This window comes from Neolamprologus brichardi, chromosome 10 (genome assembly GCF_056152115.1).
Source record: "Neolamprologus brichardi isolate AB-2024 chromosome 10, ASM5615211v1, whole genome shotgun sequence".
NCBI lineage: Eukaryota > Metazoa > Chordata > Actinopteri > Cichliformes > Cichlidae > Neolamprologus > Neolamprologus brichardi.
The window spans coordinates 28,193,483-28,219,474 of NC_142113.1; the positions used below are offsets into that span (position 1 = coordinate 28,193,483).

Genomic DNA, 25,992 nt, shown 5'->3' on the forward strand with positions numbered 1-25,992 from the left:
TCAGGCTTAAAACCCATTTTATTATGACAAATGTACAAGATCGGATTCATAAGAAATAACAGTAAAGTTAACAAAAAAAAAAAAAAAATGTAGGGAGCAGACAAAACATCACCAACCAGTCTACGAGGATCTATACACAGTGGACAGGGTGTCTTTCCTCCCAGATTCATCATGAGGTAAATAGGAAACTGTTAACACTTCAGTCATTGGCACCGACCTCTTTCTCTTTATTAAGCTTTTATTTCTCTCCATCCCTACGCAGGTCTCGCTACGGGTTATTTCATAACCATGAGATACACATTTATACATTCTCCTTATCTCTGTGGAGAATATAAACAGGGTTACACACAGCACACAGACACTCCTTTGCTCCGTCTCGACCCACCAGGACACGCACCTCTGTTACGTCTGTAGAACCGGGTTTCTATATTCTGCCCAGCTAATCTAAAAGCTAAATATTGTGTATAGACGCCTATGCTGTGCAAGCGGCACGTATAGGTTTTTGTCTTGGAAGTCATATTTTGGCCGTGGCCAGTATCAAAACGGTATGATAAATAGAGTGGTTTATCCTCTGAAGACCATGCTGAGACTAATTTACAAAATATTTTACAAACAGGCTTCACGTCCTCTCAGTCCTTGATTATTTTCCACGGCGACGTCCCGTTCTTCCCCCTTGAGCTTCTGTAACACTCCTTTAGCAAGTCAGCGCATGCTTACCCCGTATGCAGTTTCACTGCAAATTAACACGCCTACTTCACGAGTCCCTCAGCACAAATGCACCAGGTCAGGAGATCCTGAAAGCATGCCAGAGTTTTTTTTGCGATTTTCTTACAAAAACTGTGCCAATATTACTTCCCTACAAAAGAAAACTATAAGAAACTCATGCAATCCCAAAGAATTGCTCGATATATTTTTCCATGGTTAAAAAAATGCCTCTAAATATATTACAGCAAAAACTACAGATATACACACAGACTGGTTCCAGCAGAGGTCAGTGAAGTCATTGGTTTGCCTTTTTCCCCCTGTTCCTCTGCAACCCGACACATCGCTTTTAAACTATTTGGTTTCCATGATCCTGATCTGATCCGAACCTGAGCTCAGGATTATGGAAACAGCTCATGTCAGAGGAAACAGGAAGATCCAGGGGAGTGGAATAAGAGAGAAAACAGGCTTTCAGAGCTGAGTGTTGTTTATAACGAAGGAGTATTATGTCTACATTAAAAAATATATATATATTCAAAGGATGCTTTTAAAAAGTCAAACCAGGGGGTTATTTTGCTTCAACTAGGTGATCTTTTTCTGGATATTTTAACCCCATTCTTTAATGTAAACCCTAACACTCCTTCATCCATTTAAAGATACTAAAAATCTAAAGACCTGCAGGCATCTCCACCCACAAAGAAAATAAGACACTTTACATCATTTCCTCAAAGAGACAACAACAAATAAAGGTTTAGATATACAAAAAAATAGATTTACTGAAACCATGAATCACATGAAACCGATGAGAAGAGGCTAGTCTGGATCAGGAGGGAAGGAGAGTTTCACCTTTTGATTTGGTTTCTCCAAACAAACTATAACCTGAAAGTTCAACCTCTGATGCTGATGGCAGTGCGCGTGTAGTTAAAATAATTATATATGTATACAATATACAAAAGCTACTCTAACATTCAACGACAAAAAATTAGGTTCAAGGGGGGGACGAACGAAGGTTGGTCACATATATACATTCACACCTTCATACGATGAAAAAGGGGGGGGGGGGTATATTTGACTGATTAGCATTGACTAAAAAAACCAAACAAAAAAAAGGGGGGGGGCGTGTTTTAATAACAAAATACACACCGGATATGATCAGAAAGAACCAATAGCTTATCAAATACATCCCTCACATGAAGCAGCAGCTCATGTTAGCTCAGCACGAAGCCTAAAAACCAAAAATCCACCTGTAGCTCCTCTAAAGCTCCTCCTGCAACAAACGGGGCATAAAGGGTTAATTAGTGAGCTTTAAAGAGCTTTAAAAATGCCCACAGGTGGATTTGCCTGAAAATATCATGTTTAGGAAATTAAACATACATTGTTTTAAAAGTATTAACAAACAAAAACCTCTAAATTAGTGCCGCACCACGACGGCACCAGCTTTCGTCGATTGTAACATTGGAAGCATGTTTGTTAACGTTAAAAAACATCTGGTGCTAAAAGCTGCTGTGAAAGGTCAGCGTGCCAGCTGGTTAATTAAAGCAGACAACAAGCTAAACCCGCTTCCTTGTAGCTTATCGCGCCATGTTTGTGCCGAGCTAAACGGCCGCGTCTATCATCCCATCTAACCCTGCCCGGTGAAGTGCGTTTTAATCAACGTATGATTGCATTTCTTTAAAAAGCCATAAAAAGATAAACAGATGTCCAGAACTTGGTGCCAATTATGGAATGATTTGTTTTGTTTTGTTTTTAAGTTATTCAGCTTTCAAACAGACACTAACTTTTTCCCACAGTTTCAGAGCCAAAAGTGATCAAAACCAAAACTGAAAACAGGACAACGATGACGACAACCGGGGGACGACGGTGCTTCGGTGGGTCAAATGGTTATTTCCAGACAAATGAGGAATGATATGTTGGTGCACTTATTGGCTGCAGGATCCCATGAGGACAGCGTCACACTGGAGGTGTGGGGGTGGGGTCCAGGCTTCCAGGTGAGAAAAACGGACATGGAGGAGGAGTTGTTGGCATGGGAGGGAATAATAAAGTTAAGCAATATAAAAATACAATACCACCAAAAAAAAAAAAAAAAGAGAAAAAAAAAGAAAAAACCCAAACAAACAGTACACCACTTTTGTTTTTACAATTGTTCATTATTGCAGACGTAGTCCACGAGGTCTGTGACTCCTAACAGGTCGTCTTCGTCATCGTCCTGTGCCGCAATGTCCTGCCCCACCAGCCCGTTTGGTGCTATGGCAGCAGCCGGTGTGGCACTGATGCTTTTGGGCGGCTCCAGATGTGGGATAATGCCTGGAGCGGTGATGGTAGCGATGGTGGCAGCGGGCCGGTTGATGATACCCTCGAGGCTCTTTATGGGGCTTTGCCCGTTGGCGGGCGGCAGCTCTACCAGGCCGCAGTCCAATGCATTTGTTCCCTTTGACTCCTCCTCTGCTTTCTTCTCCTTCGGCTTCTCCTCCTGCTGCTCCTCGTCATCGTCGTCATCCGAGTCGATGCGGTTCACTCGTTTACGGATGGGTCGATCCTCCTCGGAAGATTCGTCCGAGTCATCGTCTGAGTCGTCGTCTTCCGACGCTCTCCTGCGTTTTAGCGCTAGGCGTCTGCGTCGCTGCCGGGAATCTTCCTCCGATGAGATTCTATTTGACCTCCAATCCCTCGAATCTTCCTCGGAGTCTCTGGAGAAACTCGCTGGGAAGAGAAAACAAGAGTCACATTTAGTCTTGCTGTCATCAGTCATGTTCACGTCAACATTGCCTCATTTACGCGTTTTGTTTTTATCAGTTAAAACTCAGCAACTTAAAACTGATGCAAATAATGAAATAAGACTGTGTGTGTGTGTGTGTGTGTGTGTGTGTGTGTGTGTGTGTGTGTGTGTGTGTGTGTGTGTGTGTCAAACAGTCAGAATTTAAAATCAATTGAGGAAGAGTCTGAATCAGCTTCATCTCTAAAAGACGGCATTAAACCAACACTTCTCTGCTGTCGCTGTCCATGGTGCTGAAAGTGAACGCACTTTGTCAGGGTTAAAACTGAAGTTCCTCACATGACATCAAGAGCTCATTGCTTGACAGTTGTCTGCCATCTCGCTGGGTGAAATTGGATGCAAAGACTATTTTGCACCAAAAAAAAAAAAAAGCACCAGCTCCAGCGATTGCTTTGGCTTCTAGCAGATTGCTGGGGTTGCCTGCAATTTTTAAACACCTCACCCATAAAAGGGCATTCACCAAATCAACAATGAGGCCACATAGGAGTTTAAAATTGATACTATTAAAAAAATAAAATAAACTACCAAAAATCTTGGATGAGTTAAAATCTCAGAGAGGTCAGAGGTCAACTTAAAAAAAAAAGAAAAGAAAAAGACTTAAATTGATACCATAGGTGTGGCTACGAGGAGACTGAGGTGTACTACTGCTGGTCACCAGTAAAAACTCGCCTTCGCAGTAAAAGTTATGCAACTTTCTCAGTTTATGATTTGGTTCATACTTTTGAGTTTCACTACAGCTCAGAGAGCAGCTCCGTTTGTAAGTCCATCACCTCTACTAACAGCAAATGTGCAAGCAACCAAAGCAATTACATGGAAGTTTTCCGTCGTGAAAGGCAGGTGTGCCGGATGGTCACGAGTCTCTAAGCTGGTGTGATTTATGTGGTGACTCTGGTCTTAACTATTTTGAGATCAAAGAGATGTCATGGGTACAGGAGGGAGTACAGAGGGAGCAATCTGCTGAATATTATCAAAACTGGACGAAAAAGTTCTTTTTTAGAAAGACATCAAACTTTTGTATTTGTTTTAAAGTATTTGTTATTAATAGAAACCCAATGAGTTTGAAAGGTGATTTTTATTCTTACCTCTAACTGTAAGTCACAAAATATTTTAAGATAAATGAGTGGAAACCAAAGTTGCTCTCCACACTTAACTGATTGATTAATCTATTTAGATGAGTAATTAATCACTCAAGTGTTTCTGACTGACCGTCGCTCTCGGAGCTTTCCTGCTGACGTCTGGGTTTCGTTTTGGCCTGGTTGGTTTCGGCCTGAGAGCCTTCAGACTCGGACGTCTCGCAGTAGTTAACCTGCTTCTTCTGGCTTCGCCTCGACCGCCGGCGGCTCATATCCAGATCACTGTCGCTGTACTCGCTGGAGCCTTCGGTCACTGCACAGAAACGCACAAAAAAACAACAAAGAAGGGGTTAAAAATCAGAGGATGACCTGCAGCGGGAATATTCTTGGAAACAAATTTTACACATTCCCTTTTTAACCTGCTCTGTTTCTGTAGTTCATCCTAAGGAGTCTCACCAGCAAGAGCAGGGTTAATGCTGGGTCTCTTTCCTGCACCAGCACTGGTCTTTTCTCTTAACTTTCTTTGCAGTTTTGTGTACTAGTTACTAGTTGAGCTTATCATTAGTCTTGTTTATAGTTTTACCGGGGGCTCCAACCTCAAACATTTGTGTTAGGTCTCTGCGAGTAATTTCTGGGTTTAAGTACTGAAATAGCAGCGTTTCAGAAGTGATCTAAGGTCTGAAATTCTGGTTATAAGCGAGGATGCTCTGGTTGGATGCTGGAAACTGTGGGGCAGACAACTCAACTACAACTTGCACCTTTTAACCTGTAGTCATCTCTTTATTTCAGGTTTTAGAGAATAAGTAAAAAGAGTATAACGTAAAACAGATATACCTATTTCATCCTCATCGTCCTCTTCATCCGTCTCGTCCTCCTCATCATCCGAGTACCCTCTCGGTCGCCGCCGCTTTCTGGAGCTCCGTCTGCATGTCAGCAGTCTGCTCCGCGAAGGCTTTCGATGCCTACCGCTACCGTTGCTGCCAAAGTCGCTGTTGTTGGAGTCTGCCTCCGATTCAGCTTCCGTGTCGTTGTCCGTCACAACAAACTCTTCTTCTGAGCTGCATCCGAGCAAACAAGCGAACGCAGAGAGAGTTCAGCGTCTGGTGAACAAAACTGACAGATTTATGAGATTGGAAACCAAAAGTCAAACTGTACCTTTCACTGAGGCGAAACTCTTCCTCGCTCTCCTCCTCGTCCACGGTGCTGTCGCTGTCCAGGTCGTTGAGTCGCCGGCGTTTTTTCCTGCGCTGGCTGGCGCTGGGTCGCGGCGGCTGGCCGTTCTCCTTGCCCTCCTCAGCTTGTAGGATGGTAGAAATATCCTTCCCTCTGTGCCCTGTGATGTTGGCCATATCTTTACCCCGACCCGCTCCTGCAAAAACACCTCACAGTTATATTAAAAACTTCACATCTCTTTCACATTTGAACCGCTTCATGTGTAAATTGTTGCTACATTCTTCTGCATTACAAACAAGACGGATACAACATGTTAAAGGAGCTTCAGATTTTGGGTTGATCTTCAGAGCCAGAAATATTTTCAGCAAAGTACACAGTACAGTTTCTTCTCCTCCTACCTCCACCCTCTGCTTCTTTGATGTCTTCTTCGATAGCCTCCTCGATGGCCTCGTCAAACTCATCAAATCTGCAAAGTTTACATCAACACAGACAAGAATATTTTTTGCTGCCTGGAGATTTTAAATGAGTCTCTGCCAATAATAACACAATCACCTGTCCAACTGCCGACTGACTCAAAGGGTGTTTCCACACCTGCAGCGTTTAGTCCGTTTAAATCAAACTGTGGTTTGGCAATCGCACTCAGGTACTGCTCCGACGTGCTACGGTTATGAGCCGAGTTACGCCATGTTTCAAGTTTTGTGAGGTGCTTTTTTGATATTTAATGGATCGGATTACATTTTTTATTTCTCTCCGATATCTGATCCAGTAATTTACGTCAGTATCGGACCGATACGTAATATCGGATCGGTCCATCTCTAATTGTTTATGGTGCAAACCTGATCCGACTGCGATCCGAACCAACTACTAGGTGCGACTAGGTGTACATTACAAGTTTGAGTTGAGGAAAAAAAAAAGAAAAGAAAAGAAAAATAAAAACTACTACAGAGCTGCAAAAGGTCTTTACAGGCTAGCAACGAGCTTTGAAATGAACCTAAATTCTCTGTTTTCTCGCGTATCCCAGAACACAGCACCTTCTTCCTGTTCCTGTTTACTTTTGTTGGTCCGGCCCAGACACTCCTGGCCAATAAGCAGACTGAACATTAACGTAGAATTTTCTCTGTGCGAAAACAAACCAAATCAAAGGAAAAAGCTAGAAGTTTACAAACTGATTTGGGCCAGAGTAAACCAACTATAGGTGCGAAAACACCTTAAATGGCTCACAGCAAAAGAGATGTGATAACATTTATCTTACACAGATGCACATTCAGCACCTGCCATGTCGACCAGGGTCTGTTTTCAGTAAACAAAACCTTTTACATTTTTTTATCTTTCAGATACTGGAAATAATAGGTAATCTTTTTATGATTTATTTAGGGTAAAAAAACAAAACAAAACTAAACAAAACCCCCAAAAACATCTGGCAGGCAGATGTAACTCCCCACACTGTGGCAGATCGAGCTTATCCAACAAACCCAGGCCATCAACTGTTTGTGGAGTAGGCAAGATTTTCTTATGATGACTACGGCTCTACAGAAATTATATATTATCCGTGATTGGCTACTAGCTACAAACACTGATGTCATCAACATCAACTGATATGGACTGGTTGCCTGAACATGCAGCAAAATAGTATGTCTCGTACCTGTAGCTGATGGTTTTCTTCGCCCTCGTTGACCTCCGACCCCAGCTCTTACTCTTCTTTGTTTCTTTCTTCTCTTTGATAATGATCTCTGGTTTTTCCTCCTCGACCTCAACCTGGAAAGAGTTCAGCGTCACTTACATTCACAAACATCAGCAGCAGGTCAACGTTTTTTCTGTTTTTATTTAAGACCCCATGACCTCACTAAGTACTCACAGAGGGCGCGATGATGTTCTCGACACTGATTCCAACATAAATCAGACGCTCTTTCCTGGAGAAGAAAAACACAGTAAGATGATCACACAAAAAAGTTAATCCGAGTGTCCTCTGTTTGTCAAATAGTGCAAACTTGTAAAAGCTTTGCAGTGCTTAGTTAAAGAGCTGCAATTTCAGAGTAAAAGCTGGAATTCACATCTACAGAAAGTGGACAGAATTTTCATAACACTACATAACACTGAGATCTTTTCCAGCACAGGAAATAAAATGGTTTTTGGGAGTCCTGCACCTTCAAAGCAACACCATGGGTGTGCACAGCTGTATAATACCACCAGGGGGCAGTGTCAAAAATGTACAGAGAAACATGCCTGTGGGATATTCTTGTTTTAGCTTCTAAATGTTAAAACCAATGAAAATTTTTACTCTGCAGCAGCTCTGTGACATTTTTGTGAATTGCTTTCCCTTTATGGTGAACTCTACTGCTGCTTACTTCCTGTCAAGCCCACTTATCAACCAACCAATCACCATTTGACTTACAAATGGTTCCTGTCACGTTACGTCACTGTAGGTAAAAAGTAGGTTGCGTTCACAAAATCCTTCTTTCTCGACTGAACGGAAAACCACCGCAATAAGCTCCAAATGAAGCCAGGTGAAAAACAAACAGTTAACAGGTGCAGGCTTTTTTTTCTTGCTTTCTGGAAAGACCTGTTACACCACTGCTGAAGTCCAGAGAGATTTCAAATCAGAGAGGAAATAGAACAAAAATTTATTCAATTTTACTTTCAAATTGTATTTTATTGTCCACTCAATTCTGTGGGAAGATGCTGTTGCTACGTCTGTGCCACAGCGGAAACGCAGACCGGCTAAAGGACTGTTTACCTTCCTTAAAAATATGTATGTAATGTGGAATGGTTCAAAGTCATATTCAAACTGTTAAATTTAACAGCAGCTGAAACACAAACTGTCTCACCTCCTCTCAGCCCGCTCCTTCTTCTTCAAAGCAGCGTCGAGGTTTTGGAGCTGCTCTTCGAGTTTGTCGCAGAGCTGCTTCTACAAAGGGGGGCGAGTGATATGTTTGACCTTTAGTTAATCCAGTAGCTCTCAAACTGCACTTCAGCATCATGATATCAAACACCACACAAGTTGTAAAGCCATCATTAAGACTTCTTAAAAAAAAAAAAAAAAAAAAAACGTGAAAAACAGCATCAGTGGTAGAGGTGGGAATCACCATACATCCCACGATACGATATTATCACAATACTTAATACACGATACGATATTATTGCAATTTTTAAAAATATTTTGTGATATTCAGATTCTGTACATAAAGGTAAACTTTATCAATATTCATTTTATCTAATATCAAAGTCTCACACTCAGTCTTTCTCTCATTTCAGTTTTATTGTTGACAAACTGAACGGTTTGTATTACAGTCTAGTCCAACTTAACTGAATGCAACCATCTGGTACAATTATAGCTATTCTGAACTATGCAGTTTATGAAAACTATGCAGCCCCTTCAGCAACTGAAGAATTTGAAAGTAAATTAAAACAAAATATAATTTTACATTAAATAAAAAAGTTTTAAACTTAAAATAAATTTAAAATAAAACATGTCTTAAATTAAAATAAGTAAACCGTCATGTTTATTGCTGTTAAAAGTTAAACACATTTGGACAGTGAAGGAATGTCAGGATTCTTGCTCAGAAAAAGGATCAACATGCTCTGAAGTCAGAGCACAGAAACCTTTTTTGTAACAAAATATCAATTTCTGCTGTCCCTGTATCGATACATTATTAGCAAACAAAATATCACGATACTACACAGTATCGATTTTTTCCCCCACCCCTAATCAGTGGACTCTTGTTGCATTATTTTAATCTACATTAAAAACACGTTTACTTGTGGTTCATGCTGCCTTTTTCCTCCCGGTCGTTGACGCCCCACAGATGTAGAAACACTGAGCTAACTATACATTTAATTTTGAGTGCACTGACTGGTACGTACATGCTGACAGGGTGGACAGAACCACTCTCCATCGGGGATGATCATGAGCGGAGGCCTCAGACAGGCTGTGTGGTAGCCGCTGTCACATGAATCGCACAGCAGGATCTGAGAAAGAGATACAGGCAGATCGTAACACAACAAAATTATTTCTCTCAACAAAGAAAGAAGAGTGCAAAGTTAGCACAACCCATAGAATCAAACTACAGTAATGAGGAAATAAATCAGTGGCTGTTTTTTCCTGCTTGCCAAAAGTGACGTTAAAGCTACTATATGTGAGATCACTGTCAGTTAGGAGGCGTTTTTCTGCTTCAGACTTTAACCAAAAACTCCCCAGCTGCCCTAGTTTCCTCTCACATTTGTACTGATATTAAATGTTGGGCTACATTTACATCTAACAAAAAAAAAGTGTTGTTCTGCCTTCTCCCCACTAGGAGGAGCCTCAGGACTTGTTTCTTTTCCAACCTCAGGCTAAAAACTGCCCCCTGATTCAATAACACCCTTAAAGTCTCATTGTTAAAACCTTTCTGGATAATACTCCAGTCTCTCCTTGCTGTTATAATTTGAGTCTCTTTTCAATATAAATATATGCGGGTGAGATTTTACAGATGTTACCCACCAGCTCTGGGTGATTTGAAAGACCGCAGTGTTTGCAAGGGTCGTCATTGGGAGGTAGATCTTCGTCGGATGAGGTCGAGGAGTCCGAGCTTCGCCTTTCTCGGTTACGGTTCCGCCTCTTTCTTGTACGCTCAACCTTGTAGTCTTCATCGCTGTCGTCTTCCTCCTCGCTCTCGTCTTCTTCGCTGGATTCCTCGCCGCTGTTTTCGTCCTCGTCTTCCGAGTCTTTCTTTCTGCGGCGTGTCCGAGTGTTGGACCACCGAACCCTTCGCCTCTTTCTCGCCTAAAACAAGCAGTAATGAAAATGTTAACGGAGGAAAAATAGAGCTGTGCAATCTGGAAAATGACCAGTCTGTACATAAAAGATGGACAAAGCCATGGCTGCAGTACCTTAAGCCTCCATTCTTTCTGGTGGCCAGCAGAGGGCGACTCCACTGGCTGCAAAAAAAGGTTATTCCCAAGTTTAAGGACTGCAGGACCTTCATGGCCCACCAGGTAGAAACCACTACTACAGAAATCTACAGGAAAGACATTTCAAGTCTTAATATTTTTTCTTATGGTCATCAATTTAAATTCCCCAATAAAAGTCAGAAAGGCTGATGAAGCAGGTTACACCTTAGGGTGGGCTTAACTCCTGACTATCATGAGTGCCGTTGTCCCTCAGTTTCTCATTCACCTCCAAGTTTCAGATGTGGAATGATGTCACAGCGTCTATGTCCATCTTTTGTATACAGTGCATGGAATGAATGCCTGGTCTTACCTTGGGTTTGGTTTGGCCTTCCTGATCCGTCTTTTTCTCTCTTGGCTTCTTCTTAACGACCTTCACCACCTCCTCTTCCTTGTCCTCCTCGTCTTCACACTTTTCCTTCTCACCCTTCTCCTCGTCACGCTTCTGAGGCGCCTGCGACTTCTCCTGCTTCTTGTCCTGGATCTCTACTGCCTTTGGCGTCGGCCTAGAGATCCTCGGCGATCTTCGCAGGGATCTCCCCACGTTTGTGTCGGACTCTGAGTCCCCCTGTCGCTCCTCCCGCTGGAGCTCAACTTTCCTTCGGCTGACTGGGCGCTTGTTTTTCCGGCAGACATCCTCCTCCTGAACATCTGCTGGAGCTTCACTGCCATTCGCCACATCTGTTTTCGCTTGAGAGTCCACATCCTCGCTTTTGCCCTTACTCTCCTCAGTTTTTGAGAGTTCATCTGCTGTGGAGTCCTCTTTGCAGTTTGAAAGCTTTTCTTTATCAGTGTCCTTTTCACTTTCCCTGTCAGCCTCCTTTTTATTATCATCTGATGATGGATGCTCTGCCTCGATTGCGCTGGGGTTTTTCTCAGAATCCTTCTCTTGTTCAGTCTCAGGTTTTTCATCGGAGGCATCAGTCTTCTCAACAGGGCTGGGCGTTTTATCCTGCCCTTCAGATGGCTGCTCTGCTGGCTTTTGTGCGACAGAGTTCATCTCAGCTTTGTCATCTTTTTGTGGTTTTGTCACATCGAGTTTTGCGCCCTGTGCCTCTGCAGCCACAGGCCCAGACACAGAGTCTCTTATCTTGGAAGCATCACGTACCGTACCATCTTCACAGTTGACAGTTTTCTTTATGTCTTCTGGCTTTTCCGTCTTTGTCTCACAGACTGTGGGAGCCATCTCTGCATCTTTGATGCCATCGTGCTTCTCTGCAGCTTTACATGAGTCTGACTCGTCGACCTTTTCAATAACAGGCTGGTCCATGCTCTCCTTAGTGTTGGCTGTTTCCTCCGCTTTCTCACTTGTTTTTTTAGTGACAGAGTTCGATTCCGAGGTTTCAGAGTCTACAGATTTCTCTGGTGTGTCTGCAGATTGTGTCTCTGTTGTCTTACAGCTTTCAGGCTTCTCTTCCAGAGCACAGCTATCAGTTTTCTCTACATTACCCTCACATGATCCAGTCTCTTTACAGTCACTCGTATCCGTTTGCTTGTGTGTTATATTTTCGGGCGCCTCGGCTTCTTTAGTCTGACTCGACTCGGACGTGTCCGTGTCTGTGCAGTCTAGCTTTTCCTCTGATTTTTTTGAAACTTTTGATTCGGCTTCTTTGGATTCGACCTCGTGATTTAAGTTTATGTTCCCTGACTCATCAGCAGTTAATATATTATGACTTTCCTTTAATGTCGTCTTGTTCACCTTACAAGACTCCTCTGTGTCTGCTGGTTTGGATTCTTTCATTTCTGCGTGCTCTTCATGATTAGAGGATTTCTCTGCTGCATTATTTATCTCTTTAGATAAAGGTGTCGGTTCTGTCGGGGGCAGCGAAGACTCGCACGTTTCCCTTTTTTCCGTTTCCTTTTCATCTTGGGTTTTCTTCTCCAAATCCGCTTGGTGTGAGGCGACTCCCTGTGGCTCGTCCTTTTTGTCCTTTTTAACCTCCTCGTCGGTGGTCGGAGCGTCGTTCTCTTTAATGTCGACAGATTTCTCCACAGCTTCTGTTACTCGCTCTGGTGACCCTTTTTCTGATTGGGTAACTTCACCATTAATATGATCATTTATACTCAACGCTTTCTTTGATTGGTCAGGAGTCGAGTTGTCTTTTGCAGCCTCCTTCAGATTAGAAAGAGATGGATTTTGCACTATAATGGCATTATTTTTATCAAAGTCTTCACTGAACTTCATTCCCCTTTTTTTCAAAGGGATCTTGGCCTGCTGGTCATTCTTCATGGCTTGCTGCATTTCCTCTGCACTGGACTTCTTCGGTTCCTCCCCTTTTTCCTCCTTTACTGATATACACAACGTCTCAGAGGCCGGTGTTTGTTCTCTTGAGTTAGATTTAGTGTCCACAACTTCCATCGGCTCTTCTTTGATGTTCTGGGCTTTTTTACTGACATTTTCTGAGTCGAGCTCTGCCTCCGCTTTACCTTCAATGACACCATTTAGTGCAGATTTTGCTTCTGAATTTTCAGATTTCGTGTTCTCTGTTACTTTTTCAATGCTCTCCGTCTTTGGAGAGACTGACTTGGTGGAGTCTTTGCTGTCTTCATCTGATGTATCTTCAGTCTTTCTGGTCTCACCTGTAACAAAATAAATACAAAAAAAGAGAACAAAAAGATTAAATGGCTACTAGGAGCTCTGATGTACTTAAATACTCAAAGTAAGTAGAATAATGTCGATTAATATGAGGTTTATTTTGACAGAGTTCATACACATTTTTCAGGGTCAAATTCAAGCACTTTTTAAAAAACTTTTAAGGTCCATTTTCAAGCTTTTCCAGCACATTACCTAAAAAAACGAATGCATGTTTCACTTTGCATCACCTCAGTAAGACCATGTAAAAATTAAAACAAATAATCTTAAGTCAGTTAAATGAACTTTCTTTCCCTTTTGTTAAATCAGAGAAAAATGCACCACACACAAAAAAATACCAAAAAAGGAAATGTTGCCTTATATGCATGTACTGTAACTCAAAAAACACATTTCTCTTAAAAATTACGATTTGCAACGCGAACAAATCAACTTATTAGAGATATTCATCTCCACTTGGGAAAAAAAAACAACCACCCCACAAAACAAGAAAACTGCCACAAACACCACAATAATACACAGCAAGGCTAAATTAAGTCTTCTCATCAGTTATTGATGCTTCTTTCCTTTATGACACAAAAATAGGAGACAGATGTTTGTTTTTTTAACTAGTTAAGCACCCACGCCCCCAAAAATGGGGGCAAAAGGGAGGAGATCGTGTTTAATTGGTTATAACAAGAGGTCAAAAATATAAGTGCTGACATAAGTAGTGTCTGCAGAAACCTCTGAATCTCAGCTAAAAGCTCGTGTAAACCATTTCTACAACCACCAAACAAAGCAAAGACACCAAACAGTTAAACGAGCAGTTACGTCACCATGAATCTGTGGACAGGCAATATCCTTATTTTGATTTATGATTTGATTTATGAGGTGTTATATGCTTTAAAATACTTTTAAATAAATTAGGTGAGTGAAATAAAAAAAAACAAATTTTTTCTATGTTTGAGTCACAGTAACTTTGACATAGTAACAGCTGCAATAATATTTACACCTCTGATGACATCTCACAAGTGTTAGTTGTATTTTGATACCCAGACTGTTTACACAGAGTTTGTTATAGCAGAGAAATACTTCATTTATTTTGGTCATTTCATTTCCAAGCAGAAAGCTCAGAAAACTCCTGGGGGCCTAAGAGGTTAAAGTTAATTCCCAATAAAACTAACTGTGAGATGTTTTATTATTGTTAGGGTCTGTATTATTGTTAAAGTCCTAAATGATCATTTTAAAGTGTTTGTGCTAATAACATCATGTACAGTGAGACCGGCAGAAAGAACAGCACTGACTGGGAGAGGCTTTGAACAGATGACATACTCAGTTCAATTCAACATATAAGACTTTGAGAATGCACAAGCATCTACCTAAAATACATTTATTTAGTCTATCATCTGTGATATTATTATGTAAAATTATATCGTTCATCTCCCTTAAATAAACAGGCAGCCTTAAAAGTATGAAATATTCATATATTAAAACACTTAAATTTGTCTGTTGTCTTAGTGGCTGATAGTGCCCCACAGCTGTCAATGTGAGCTTGAAGCCATTTATCATTTTTAAGTTGCTCAATGTGTAGGTGCTCGTGATAAACAGATTTTGAATGAAAGCCAGCAAACTTCGATAGCACAAAAAGAGCCTGGAGCCTATCCCAGCTACCATAGGCGAGAGGCAGGGTACACCCTGGACAGGTCGCCAGTCTGTCGCAGGGCTAAATTATTTTACTGCGTTAAATCCTTGTGGAGTATAAGCTTGTTTACATTTATACTTGTCATCCAAGTTATGAAAACAAGAAAACTGCTTATGTCTAAACTAGCAAGATGCCAAACCCTGAGGTGCTCCCAGTTCATTCATTAGTGTTAGACAAGGTGCTCAGTACTGCTGTATGAATGTGTGTGTGTATGAATAAGACTTGTAGTAAAAGCTTTGAGTAATTAAAGTAAGTGCCAGTCTGTTTATCATTTGCTATAAATAAAGCTTTACTCTGGTTGTGACACCTCTTTTCTGCCTCTACAGCCTGAAGCAATATTTCAAGCCATCACATCATTTGGAATTTCATTAAATTTCTTTCTTTATCATTGTGCACATGTAAAATGTACCAACATAGATAATCTAGTGTTAAAGACACAATGTGTCAGTAGATTGCACATTAAAGTCAACAGAGTTTTGTTTTCTGACTTCTCTGATTTAAGCACATAATCCCAACTACGGTGGCCACTGTAGGACAAAGAACTCTGGCTTCAATTAATTTAAGTGCGTGTAGACTGGTGTGCTCATCCGTTTACTCTGTGGGACGTAAAACTATGTGAAAGTCCGATACAAGTCAATTAGTCAGCAGAACTCACTTCTGACGGCAATACTGAGGTGAGTTGTTGAGATTATCCTGAACTTCTGTTGGTGAGCGCTGCTGTTTTTGCCATTGTTAGCCTCGGTTAGCTGCTGTTAGCCACTGGATCTAACATCGCTGGAATCAGATACTTGGCAAATAAACTGTAAGGTGCGATTTATAGGACACTCCAGCCTGACATTAGCTGACATAACGTTAGCATTTAACCAGTTGCTGTTGTTGTTTAACCACCTCATTGTCAAACGACCAGAGACGGGAGGCTCACAGGTCTAATCTGCTGATAGCTGTGACAATATCAGGAATAAGCGAGCATGTTTTGTTTTAAAGCCCTGATTTCAGTTCAGGAGATGAGTTTGAGCTTTTACTCAGATGCTGGCCTCCTTTCTCAGATGATAATACATAGGGATGCCTACGAGTTTTCTTCCTCTTCACCTTTGGTGTACTACGCATGTGGCCAGTCTCTAGTCACAAACATAAAACGTGAACAGCAAAACAGCCACTGTATTCAAGATGGCGCATCAAGATGGTGGCCTCCACAAACCATACTTTTAGTAGATTAATTCCAAATATATATAGATGATGATGATGATATAATAATATAGATAATTAGACACTAGTCAATGCCAATAAGACACATCTATGAAGGAGAAAAGTATATACACCAGCATTAAATTAGAAACAAGTGCACATGGGCACCACGCCACCAAGCCTCTGTCAGTGCGTCCCAGGGTGGCTGTGGCTACAATGTAGCTTGTCATCACCAGTGTGTGAATGTGTGTGTGAATGGGTGGATGACTGGATGTGTAAAGCGCTTTGGGGTCCTTAGGGACTAGTAAAGCGCCATACAAATACAGGCCATTTTACCAAGTAGATTTAGGGTTTGGTAGATTTGGTGTCAATCTCAAGAGCAAGACCTCCAAATTCCTTTTTAAAAAGATCTCTCAGCACTTCTGAGTTGTCATTTGAAGAGGAACTGGAGTTCTTTATTTGACACATCAAGCCTTTAAAAAAACAAAACAAAAAACAAAAAAAACAGGGGGAAAAAGCTGCTAAGGGGGTATGAAAATTATGATCTAACTGGCACAAGAGAGGTCAACTGAAGTGTGATAATCACTGCTCTGAGCGTGAGCTATGCCAGCAGCTCATGCTGATCAAAGATATTATTATTCAAATATTCAGGTGTAGGTTCCTAATGAAGTCTAAACATTTCTGCAACAATCTGAACTAAAAATGCAATCCAGAGAAAATTGTAACTGCTGGTTTTTATACTGAAAAGCTCTTTTTACCTTCAGGCTTCGTTTCCTGTTCTTTTTTCAACAGCGCAGGATCAATCTGCGTCTTCAGCAGAGCAACAACCTCGGCCAAATCGTTTCTATCTCTGCAAGGAGAGAGACAAACACACATTTAAAAACATAAAACAAACAAATGGTTATTTCACACCTGCAGGATGTTTCTGTCCGTTTTACCTGACGATGCACTTCCACGATGACCCATCCAAGTCGTCCTGCTCCTCCACATAAACGCGCACGTTGTTGTCCTGGTCCAGTTGAAACCAGTACATCTGTCCGTCTTTGTCCCGGCCGATTGGCTGCAGGCGCATTTTATCTGGGTCCTCATCGTTGATGGCAGTTTTGAACTTGACGTTGTCGTCAAACTGACACTCACACAAATACTGCAGAAAAAAGAAAGGCCCAATAAAGGAAAGTCAAACTACCTCATAGAGGCACAGAATTATATTTTTAAAAGATTTTATAGCAGAAACTTGAATATTCGTGGTTCAGCTGAAGGTTCAAAACCTCAGCCTGTGTGAAAGGGAAAATACACCATTATTTAACATTTACATGGACTGAATCACTTAAGTTATGTTGACAGTTTGATACTGCGTCACTATGTATTAACCCAACCAGGTCTTATAAAGGCTACCACGCTTCTACTTCTGGGTCACTTCATTCGCTCAGGGACTTCTTACAGAAAGTTTGACTATGTGGCCACAGTCTGCGTTCTGCCCAAACCAGAACCTTCAACAGGTGGCGAGCTGGTGAAGCTACACTGGGAAGAACCAGTACTTCGATTCGAGCTAACCTTCAAGAGTGTGGAGCTCTCGTCTGTCCACAGGAGACGAGGCAGCTGATTACTGCTCCTGTATTTACTCATCCCTCTGCCTCACTACCTCCACAAATATAATATAGTCACAATTTTTAGCTTTTTAGTTCCATAAGTAAAACAAATAATTGCCGTTGATTGAGACCTATAGTAGCCTGGAAGCAGTAATACAAGACTCAGGCCAAGCAGCCTCAGTTTTCTCTATAAAAAGCTTGATGCAGCCTCTAGAAATGACGAGTGCCACAACTGAGGAAGCGAGCGTATCTCAACTGACAAATATATATTTTTAGAGCCAGTTAATATAATCACAATCAAAACCTTTAAACGTTTAAAACAGGACAAAAGGCAATCTTTTTTAGCTGCTTCCTCCCACCCCTGGTTTATTTTACAAAGCAACAAGTGGAGATTAAGTTCAAATACATGTTTGCCTACATCTTTAAATCTGACTGACTTCTTGAGAACTTTGCTCTATTTGCAGCTGTCCCACTCGTCTATGTTTGGGTGATACCTGCAGCATGTACACGGGTGTGTAAAAGTGGGCCAGTGGAGGAGAAAATGTTCATTTATAATATCTAATAGGGGAGAGGAAACCGGACGGCCATCCTGACATCCACCAACAACAAAAAACTCACTTTAAGTATCCCCGTCTTGCACTCCACCGTCAACTCCTTGTATCCTTTTTGCTCGAGTTCCCACGCCCAGGTTGTGTTGAACTCCTGACATACCTGCAAGGGAAACAAGTAACACAACAGATTGGCATTAAAATACGTCACATGCTTAACCTTTATTTTCAGAAAAAAGTCAAACTGGAGACATTAGTCAATTAATAGAGGGTACACAGTTACTTCTTGAGTACGCATTAGATTAAAAAAATAAAAAAATAAATAAGAGCCTCCGTTTAGATGACTTAAGGTGTCATGTTTCTGAGACAGTAGAAAAAAAAAAAAGATGATATTTCAGGCTCTCAAGTCTTAATATAACAATGGTTACATTTTTGGTCAGAGAAATAAACACAAAGCAAGAGTGAGAGGCTGAGGTTGGCCAGTTAAAACTGTGTTACTTCTATTCTGATTATTTAAAACATAAATTTTACATATAAACACTGTCGTAATGTGTGTCATGCCCATTTCTTTTATTTCACAGTGTTTTTGTGCTTATGTGTTTTTGCATGTTTGTGTTTAACTGTTATTTATTGTTATAGCAAACCTTAGAGCATCACATGCTGGTTTACCGGGACCATTTGTCTCCTCTCCTTCATTTTTTCTAAATTGTTAACGGTCCCTGTACTTTTTTTTTTTTTTTTTTTTTTTTTAAATCTACTAAAAAAATTATCTTAAAAGCAGACCCGGGCATTGTACATCCTGTGGGGCACATTAGGCCCTTTGGCTGTCCCTGACCAGCCAAAGGTGTCAGTGTGAAATTAGGATTCAAAGATAAGTATCCATCATGCAGTTTGTCTCATTTCAGTCACCAAGCACTCTTTGATAAACTCCCCATCAAAGAATGGCTTACTGTTTTTTGCAGTTTTGTGGGAAAGGACAACACATTTTTACTGCTTTAATTTTGAAGGTGACTGATCATTTATTTTTACATTCTCATGTGTGAGTAAGAAATGCAGCATCACTGTAAATACACTCTAATAGCCCTGAAAGAAGTCAGCTCACGATTTAAAAAAAAAAAAAAAAGAAGTTTTTTTTTTATCAACAACACTTTGACTTTTAAGTATTTATTCATTGAAGTCGGAAGTCAAGCTGTGAGTTTAGTCTGTGGACAGCAGACTGGTGTGTTTAAGGACTGCAGTTTCAATCACCATTATGAGACTAAACACCCAGAAATACAAGAAGTTTTCAGAAGAAGCTTTTGAGAATGTGTCCAATCCAGGTGAACCATAACAAGACTGCTTGAGGTGAGGACACTGCAGGAAATCTGGAGCTCCAGTTTAAAAACAAAACAGACTATTGTGACTTTTTTCTTCTTGACTGTGGATGAGAGTCGTGCTGTCTGTCTACACAGCATAGTTTCTCATCTTTCTATATGTGGTAAGCGACAGACTTAAGATCACAGAGGAACTGGCAGCAGTGCACTCAGTGAAAGGGACTGCGACTTCTTCACAGAGGTAAACGGTTGCTTGGAAGGGCTATGGCTGAAATGGGACAAACTGGCAGGTGTTCCAGCCAATGGCTGCTCAAATCTGACAGGAAAAATGTTTGGCCTTCTGAAGTGGATGTAATATAAAGAGAAATAAATGAAACCATAAATGAAACTGGTATCTTTGTATCTGGTATACAGCAGGTGGCGAAAACTTTCTACACATAAGGAGACCTCAAAAGATGTTGGTTCCCTTTGGATTTGCCTTCATATGTGAACAATCGTTCTCAGTAATGAAGTTTAATCCAGACACAGATGGTCTCTCAGTCACAGTCACCTGCCCACATTAACACCTCAGACACTGCACCTGACTTTAAAGCACTTGTTAAAGCCAAAAACAACAACAAAAAACAACAACTCAATTTTCTCTCAATTAACAAGAAGAAAACAAAACAAAAAAACTGAATATCTGCAGAAGATGTAATTGGAGCAAAAATAGCAACAGCACTTTGCATAATTTATAATATAACATATTTATAATTTAGCAAAAACATTGGTGTGGGCTCCACAACAGCCACAGTTTCTCCTGCAGCCCCTTGCAAAAATTACGAGCCCACCCTGCTACCCTGATGCTACCTGCTGACATCACCCCCTGAGTACCCTTTTCTACTCTGAGCGCAGGGATTACTGCCGTTTATTCATGCAAACAGCTCCGGCTCCTAGAGTGGTTACTGCAGGATGGGTCTCTCTGCTAAAACAGACCTGTCCATCAGATTATTAAACTGGGTTTTATTTTCCAAATTTGTCAACCCAGTTTAGTAGATCCCAAAGTTGATATGCTGCAACGTTAAAGTTATTATTATTATTTTTTAAATAACCAGATGATCTCTATAAAACCAGACATCTGCTTAACCATGTGGGAAGCATTTTCTATTAAAACGCACGTTTTTGGAAAGCTGTATGTTTAAAAAAAGAAAAAGAAAAGGGGGGGGGGGGGGGGGGTGTTGGATGTCTGGCTAATCTTAATGGCCATGAAAGTACAGAAAGAAAATGGTCTGAAAGAACATTTCAGCTTCCTGAAAGAAGCCCTTTTAGGTACTCTGGATGAAGTAGGAGCTGTCTGAATATGGTGCTATTTATTTTAAATGTTAAATAAATATTCTAGATTGTCCTGTGCCAAAACACTGTGGCGGTACTTCTTTTTCTTTTGTTCTGTTGTGCTGCGTGTCAACCGCTTACCTTGACGAGATACTTCTCCCATCTGTCTGCAGACACCGATTTCCCGATCTTCCTCAGCAACTTAACGTGAAGATCAACCAGCAGCTTTGGAACTGCGGAAACAAAACAGAGAAACCCGTTAGCGTCTGAAAGGTATTTTAGGTGTGATGCTACAACTGTTGGGGAGAGTTTAAAACAGCCGTAAAGCAAGTAACACTGTCCGGTAACAGCATCAGCTGCTGTGACTGGAGATGAAATTTATTGCATCGTGGGAAAAGCTGACCAAAAAAACCCAAAAACCCAGAGTGCAGACAAAAACAGCCAGGCAACAATGTATGCAATGTCTATGTAACGCTATTGGGCTTTTCATGCTAAATATGGCCCTTTTGACAATTTCTAATATGTGAATGCAGAAGAAAAAAAACCTGATTCTTGTATGTTTTTCTAACTGAACTTCTGCCCATTTTATTGATATTAACTTCATCTTTTCATCTTTGTTTACATTTTTTAAAAGCTCACATTTAATTAATTAAATACATTTTTTATTTTATAACATTATTTTGCAATGAAGGTTTCCTCTCTGTGATATTTACATCAAACCAAGTCTGAGAGATGCTCTGATTGATGCTCATGAAGAGTCTTAATTGACAACAAAAGAATCCTTTATCAGAGCATCTGCAGCAAACCATCTAAACCAAAAACAAAGCAAAAAGCCTTTGACTTAACATAAAATGTAGGACGAAGTCAAAAATGCGCAGATAAATAGGATTAATATTGGACATACTTCATTTTCATCTCCTACTTTCTTTATAGGGGTCACCACAGGAGCTCAACTGCCTCCATCTCACCTAATCCTTAGCATCCTCACTAACCACACTGAACCTCTACACATCCTCCTTCACTGCATCAGTGAACCTTCTCTGTGGTCTTCCTGTTTAATTCCTGCCTGGAAACTCCATCTTCCACATCCTTCGTCAAGTATATCCACTATCCCTTCTGTGCACATATCCAAACCATCTCAAGTGTGCCTCTCCTCTGATGTACTCATTCCTAATCCTGCCCATCCTGCTCACTTTTCGCACCTTCAGCTTTGCTTCCTGTCTTTCTGTTAGTGCATAGATCATAGCACGTCTCACTACCGCCTTGTAAACATTCTCTTTCACTCTTGCTGTTATCCTTCGCTGTGCGGGAGTCAGTGTCAACACATTACAGAGCCTTATTTATCTTTGTTTTTCCCATAAAACAAGTTTATTCTTTACACATGCCCGCCTTTTGCTGTTTACCAACATGCACTGGAAGGCCTCTAGGATAAATACAAAAATACACTATATCCTTATAACAACATATATTGTTCCCTCGATTGGAAAAAGTATATACTTTTTAAGTATATATATTTTTTAAAAAGTCTAATTTTAATCAAATAAAAGCATTGAGCTTGAAACTGTCGATAATTAATGGGAGTATCGAACGTAGAAAAAATGTGTCCGTGGTGTCCTTTTAAAACACACGAGGTGATGGCACATGCTAATTAATACACACTCAATCAGGAACACTTTCAGATGAGGACGCGCATGCGCTAATCGACGCAACGGGATAAGAAAAACAGTCAAGTCGACCACAATTAGCAGCGGGAGCGGAAGAAGAAAACAATTTCTTAATTACCGTGAAATTCTTAAACACCGTTTTCTATGATATGGTTATCGCTAAGAGTTTGGAAACAATAAAAGTCACAGTTAATTTAATTTCACATCAAAATCACGCATATAGTTCCGCAGTAACCAGCAAAACTATTGCGTTTCTAAGGCTTTAAGTTATTTTATTTTGAAAGCGCCTACGCGTTTGTCCTCTGTTTTTGTGTGGCTTGACGGTAGCTGCGCGAAGCACCACAAGGCAAAATATTTTAAGTGTAAATAAAGTGCACAAATCCGTGCTCGTTTCACACACTGACACCTTCGGAGACCACTTAACTGAATCCACGCCACGCTGCGTGAGCTATCTCCACGTTCACCGCCTCGCGAGCACTGTCACGGCCGTATGTTTGTGTGCGTGTTGTGTTGTTTTACGTTACAACGGCAGATAAAGGCTGCTTGGAAAAAAATTAAGCCCAATTCAAAAGCTAAAAAAGTGACAGAAAACCTCGAATAATTCGGCCCGTTTGCAGCTGAATAACGATCATTATGAGCACAGACGTGTTTTCTACCTCGAATGGCAGCTTCAGGGCGGAGTTAAGTTATATTTAAGTGAAGGAGAATGTTAAAAAACCAACACAATAACACACAGCCAGCTAACATTAGCTGCTACGTGCTAGCTCGCTACCATTATCATTAATGCAGCGGTGAAGTCTCTCCTCCTCCTCCTCCCCGTGAGCAGCGGGACCTTTTACTACCCTACCTGAGGATGTGTCCTGCAGATACCTCTCCAGCTGAGGAAAGGTGAGCTCCGGCAAGTCCAACAACGCTCCGTAGCGCTCAAGAAAAGAGCAAATCACAGCGTAATTTGGACACAAACCGGGGGAAGAACTCGCCGTTGCCGCCGAAGCAGCCATCTTTTCCACACCAGTGCAAGCCAGCCGGAATTAAATGCATGAGTTCCGAGTGTTACCAAAATAAGACGCTGGGATTGTAACCTGTCCTGAAAAGACAGCTTCTCCCGTCTGCATTAATATTTATTTATTTATTTACAGTTGCACTTCCTCTGTGTCAAATCAGAAAAAAGTTGCTTGAATTGCATTGGCTATTTAACACATGTCATTTATGCAACAGAATCACGTATTTAAAGGTATACATCAGATTATTAATGGTTAATTCTACAGTTGCAGAGCATTTTTATCCCACCCGTGAATTTGAAAGCAGTCCATGCACAGAAAAATAAAAACATACATTTAAAAAAAATTATACTCGTCTAGAGACAAAATGTAAACCTATTTTTTTTTTTTAAGTTGGTCCAAAATATGATTTAAAAAACAAAAAGGTTCTTGAGGACTCCCAAAAGCCATTTTTGACAAGTTGTAGGCCAAATATATCATTTTTATATAAGTTATTCCTTTTTACATTGTTTTTTTTAAAAAATTTTGTCGATATTTGTTTCTTATAAGTGTGCTAACATGCAAAATAATCATGAATGCTTTTTTAAACTCACAACTCACAATCTATTGCCTTTGCAATAGTTTGAATGGTGTATGTATATATGTATGGTGTATTTGAGCAAAGATTAGGCCTAAATTGTCCTCCAATTCTAGAATGAGGCTAATTTATGCAATTTATTTTCTACCAGGCAGCAGATTTTACCGTGGTGGTCCGTGTGTAATGTAAGGTATAGTACTAAATAGTCCAACAAATCCAAATCAGTTTCATGCTCTGTATTGGAACTGTAATGTCTTTAGTGATCTTCAGTTAATTCTGGTTTAAGCATTTTAAGAGAAACATTTTTACAAAGCATAAAGTCGTGTGAAAAAAAGGATTCGCCCCATTCCTCATTAATTAATGTTTTGTTAGTTTTTTAGTTTTTTGCTTTTTTCAAATCATTAAACAAATTTTCTTTGCTGGTCAAAAATAACCAGAGTGAATACAAAATGCAAGAGCACACTTCAGTTATGCAGCAGGACAAATATGCAAAACACGAGCAAGTCCACCTCTGAATGGCTAGGAAAAAAAATACAATTAAATAAAATTTAAAAAGGAAGGTTTTTGAGCGCTGTTATTGAATGTCCGGATTTAAATCAGACTGAAACACTTTGTCGTATCATTAAACAGGCCGTTCATGCTCAAAAAGCCTCCAATGTGGCTGCAATACAGCGATTCTGCAAAGAAGAACCGGACAAAACTCATCCACAGCAATGTGAAAGACTCATTGCCAGTTATTACAAACACTTAACTGCAGTTCTTTTATTCCAAGGGTGGCAAAACCAGTTATCAGGCTTAAGCGGCACACAGGGTCATGTTGGGATCACTGAAACCCCGTACCTGTCTCACAATAGAGGCATCAGCATCCTTCAATTTGCTTTTTTTTTCTTTGGAGTTCTCTGAATAACACTCAGTCTGGACCAGTGTACCTTCAGCGACCCTGTCACGGACAAATTGCCCCACAATTGACAGCACATTACCAGAGCATTTTCTAACTTTGTTACAGGCAGTTTGACTCCTAGCCAGAGAAGAGTCAGCTGCTAATCAAAAGTGTGCATGCACATCCAGACCCTGCACCTTCATGGCAAGCATGACTGATTGTAGCCGGGGAGTAAGTACAGAGACTTTCTATTTCTATTTATCTACTGATCTCTGTCTTCTCTCCATCTCCCTTTTGGAAGTAATGTTCCACAAAAAAATCCTTATCTTGCAAATGCATTTAAAGATGCTGGCTTTAAATATCTCGGGGTGCTATTTAGTCAAACATCTCCTGTGTTTCGTACAGATCCTAACTTTTAGTGTGATTTGAAAACAGAGCTGCACGCACTCAGTACGTCAGGTTACCGGACACACAAGAGAAACCCAGGACGAAAGCCCCATGAGACAGAGAAACAGGAAAATGTTCTAATACTATTAATTATTGTAATTATGATTATTATGTTATTATTGTTGCCTCTTGGTCAATATTTACAGTTTCCCAAAACACCAAAAGGAACAACAAAATGCTCAGAATTACAATAAAATGAAAATAAAAATGCAAAGATAAAAGGTGAAGGATCTAACCCTTCCTCTTCCACCTCATCTTTCATAAATGTTCTTACCTGTCATTACAAATGACTTCTATCAGCGGATGTGGTCATTTACGGCAAAAGATCTTAGCTATACAGTTTAAAAGAACGATGGTTCGTCATCCAATTAACACTTGCTTGTCTTAGACATGATTGCGGGGGGAGAGCACGCACGCATTTCCCCACCAACATAAATTGTGCAGTTGACAGTCCCGCGTTTGGAGAATTCACAAAGGTCAGAATAGCCAGTGTGCGAGAGGAGAACCTCACTTTGGATGAATCACCTTCATGATCGCAGTATCATCTCTGTCAGATAAGTAA

The 25,992-nt window shown here is 40.6% G+C and overlaps 1 protein-coding gene and 1 non-coding gene across 3 annotated transcripts; both read right to left on the reverse strand.

The window, feature by feature from the left end:
• Positions 1–23,538, reverse strand: rsf1b.1 (remodeling and spacing factor 1b, tandem duplicate 1). 2 transcript variants are annotated; one of them, XM_087847484.1, is made up of 17 exons: positions 23,373–23,538; positions 21,003–21,094; positions 18,308–18,400; positions 17,039–17,244; positions 16,859–16,950; positions 10,958–13,224; positions 10,588–10,635; positions 10,199–10,480; positions 9,583–9,687; positions 8,547–8,626; positions 7,577–7,631; positions 7,364–7,476; positions 6,120–6,187; positions 5,704–5,917; positions 5,383–5,606; positions 4,682–4,861; positions 1–3,402 (listed from the first exon to the last, which is right to left on the reverse strand). In XM_087847484.1, exons 1-17 carry the CDS (start codon positions 23,524–23,526, stop codon positions 2,837–2,839), a joined length of 4,839 nt encoding a protein of 1,612 aa, XP_087703610.1. In that variant the 5' UTR covers positions 23,527–23,538; the 3' UTR covers positions 1–2,836. The 2 variants fall into 2 exon arrangements, with proteins under 2 accessions (XP_087703610.1, XP_087703609.1); XM_087847483.1 differs by lacking the exon at positions 10,588–10,635.
• A 2,290-nt stretch (positions 23,539–25,828) lies between these two features.
• Positions 25,829–25,992, reverse strand: LOC118453821 (U1 spliceosomal RNA). The gene has a single exon (XR_004843462.1). It is a non-coding gene; the product is annotated as a U1 spliceosomal RNA (small nuclear RNA).